The 3104-nt window shown below is 36.2% G+C and overlaps 1 protein-coding gene across 1 annotated transcript; it reads right to left on the minus strand.

The window, feature by feature from the left end:
- Window positions 1-748, minus strand: LOC100817993 (uncharacterized). The gene has a single exon (XM_003518998.5). It carries the CDS (start codon window positions 609-611, stop codon window positions 225-227), a length of 387 nt encoding a protein of 128 aa, XP_003519046.1. The 5' UTR covers window positions 612-748; the 3' UTR covers window positions 1-224.
- Window positions 749-3104: the final 2356 nt, after the last annotated feature.

Consider the following 3104-nt stretch of genomic DNA (forward strand, 5'->3'; position numbering starts at 1 on the left):
TAACGCAGAACGCCTTATCCACATTCAAGAAAGAGTCAATAACAACAATATCAAGCGAGTCAACAATCTCATCATCATCATCACAATTCAAAATTCAAAACACAGAAGAAAAATAAGAGTAACCAAGGAGTTCAAATTCCAAGAGTTGTATACCCTTATTACAGCGAAGAAACCTTTTTTGTTTTTCCTTTAACAAAACCTAACATGGACGGATCCGAGTCGACTCAGTCCGATTCGTCGTAGGACGACGACTCGCTGTTGTTATTGGTTGCGGCGGCGGCGAGGGAGTTTTCGATCTTGAGGCGCTCGAGGGCTTTTTCGTGGGCCCAGGTTTCGATGGTGAGATCGGGCTTGGCGTTGAGGCCGACGCCGAGGATGACGATAGTGAGGAAGCTGGTGACGTAGCAGGGGAGCTCCCAGTCCTCCCACTTGCGGGACTGGCCCGGGGGCGGAGGGGTCCGATTGAAGAGGTACCCCTTCGGCCTCTCCTCGTGGCCGGGGCTCGTCCACCGGCTCGGCCCGGACTCCGCGCCGCCGCGGGTCCGCAGGGACTGCTGCAGCCGCCGCCGGAGCGCGGCGGAGGCGCTGCTCAGGGGCGTTGGTGGCGGCATCGGTGATAGGCTTTGATTTTCTGTTTTTTGATCGATCTCTCGGGAGAGAGAGAGAGAGTGAGTGAGACCTCAAAGAACGTTTTTAGCTACAGAGAGAGATAAATAGTTAGAAGCATCTCTCGCTTCGTTTTTTGTTTCGTTTTTTTTTTTAGGTTTTTGATCTGGTTTTTGAAACGAACTGCGTTCAATTGGGCCTCCAGAGCCCTCTGGGGGATTTCTTTTACACCCAACAATTTTATTACATTTCCAACACTACTCCTCTTGTTAAGTTCTTCTTGTTCGTTTGTTGGTTTTATTTTTTCTTTATTCACCACTCTGTTTTCTTTCTGGTTGAGATCCTGCTTGTTGTGACTGGTTTGATCAAGGTCGAGGTGGTCGTACGTGGTTATCGTGGTGATGGGTGTTGTAGTGCAAGGGTAGAGGAGGTAAGTTTTTTTTTTTTTGTCCATGAATTGATCTGATTGGTAATAAACATACCTATTGGTAATCCGTATGAATTTTAGGATTAACAATTCGTATGATTCATTCGGATTGATAATTCATAAGTTTCATATGGATTGTTAATCCATATAACTTATACGGATTGTCAATTCGTATACATAAAAATATTTTAAATAATTAAAAAAATATTTTTTTAATATTTTTTTTTATAAATTTAGTTATATGTTTTATAATATGTTTAATTATTCATTTGCTCTATATAGTTTTATAATTTGTACCTTTTAGTTTTTATAGTTTGAAAGTGGTATTTGTAGTTCTTATAAATTATATTTTAATTCTCTTTTAGTCTTTATTAGTTTAAAAGTGGTTTTTTAGTCCTTATAATTTACATTAATTATCTTTTAGTTCTTATAGTTTGAAAGCGGTCTTTTTAATCCTATAATTTATATTTTAATTTCCTTTTAGTCTTTACCATCAAAATATGATTAATATTATGAATTATAATTAACTACAAAAATATTAGCAAGTTATTCGTAAGTAATTTATAACAAGATAACTAGTAATAAAAAAAGAGTTGATAATTTATAATTAATTTGTAGTTAATTATATATATATATATATATATATTGTAACAAGGACTAAAAGGTAATAAAAAAGAGTTGATATTTTTTTAGCAAGAATCAAATGAGTAATTAAAATTTTATAATATTTGTGTAAATATTATTACATTAACTACTTTATGCAAGTCTAAATTGTAATATATATGTTTATCAATTTCAATGTATTATATTATTAAATGCAGTAAAAAATAATTAAATTGTGTGATAGTATATGCAGGCATGGCAACAGGGCGGGTCGGGGTCAGATTTTGTTTACCCCACCCCCGCCCCCGACTCTTCATTTTCCTCCCCGCCCCCGAAATCGACGGGAGTGTATATTTACACCCCATCCCCGTCCCCGATGGGGGTCGGGTTTTCCCCGCCCCGCCCCGCTCCCGATATTTTTATAAAATTTTATTAAAAAATATAATTTTTCATAAAATAAAAAATATAATTTTAAATAAAACATAAATTTCAATTCAACACTAACATAAAATTTAATCTAATAGTTTCATATTTTAATGTGTTATATATATTAATTATTAGCGGAGCGGGTTCGGGGTGGGTATTGAGAATCTCATCCCCGACCTCGAATCCGAATTTGACTATCGGAAAAAACCCGACCCCGACCCCGGTCAACTCAGATTTTCCCTGTCAAAATCGGGGTGGGTCCGGGGCGGGCCCCACGGGTTTGGACCCCGTTGCCATGCCTAAGTATATGTTTAAAAACATATATATTGATATATCGACATACTTATGTATGTTGTCATTAGGAGTCATTAGTTTGTTATTGAATTTTTTTGAATGTTTTGTTGAAATGGACGAAGATTAGTGGATATATGACAACATAATGTCTAAAGAAGTTAATATGAATGAAAAAAATGGATAAGAACCTGGTGTGTTTGAAAATGTTGATTATTCTGATGCCTTCAATACTTCTCAGGTATTGATTATGATTTGTATTTCGTTAAAGTAAATAAATAAATGTCCCTTAAAGACTAAACATATATTATCCCTTTTGTAGGTGTTTACTACCCATGATGATATTTTGCATTGGACTCGCTTTGTTGCGTATGATATTGATTATGAGGTCAGACACAGATACTGGAAATAGAGGAAGGACCTCATATGTTTTAATTGGTTGTGAAAGGAGTGAAAAATATAGTGCATATAGGAAGATTTAGTACGAACAGTTACTAGCAGTAGAAAATGTGAGTGTCCTTTTAAGCTGTGAGCAAAACCAGTGTTGGGAGGTGAATGATGGATGGTAAAGTTAATATGTGAGAGTCATAATCATGCATTGGTTAATATGTCAGAGTCATAATCATGCATTGGTTAAGTCATAATCATGCGTTGGACATCCATATGATGGTCAACTGACTAAGGATAAGAAGATTATTATTGGTGATATGACAAAGTCAATGATCAAACCAACAAATATTCTTCTAACATT

Source organism: Glycine max, chromosome 2, assembly GCF_000004515.6.
Source record: "Glycine max cultivar Williams 82 chromosome 2, Glycine_max_v4.0, whole genome shotgun sequence".
Lineage (NCBI taxonomy): Eukaryota > Viridiplantae > Streptophyta > Magnoliopsida > Fabales > Fabaceae > Glycine > Glycine max.

Bases quoted from the DNA above. Each gene is read 5' to 3' on its own strand.
- LOC100817993 (XM_003518998.5), bottom strand. From the start codon at position 611: ATGCCGCCACCAACGCCCCTGAGCAGCGCCTCCGCCGCGCTCCGGCGG.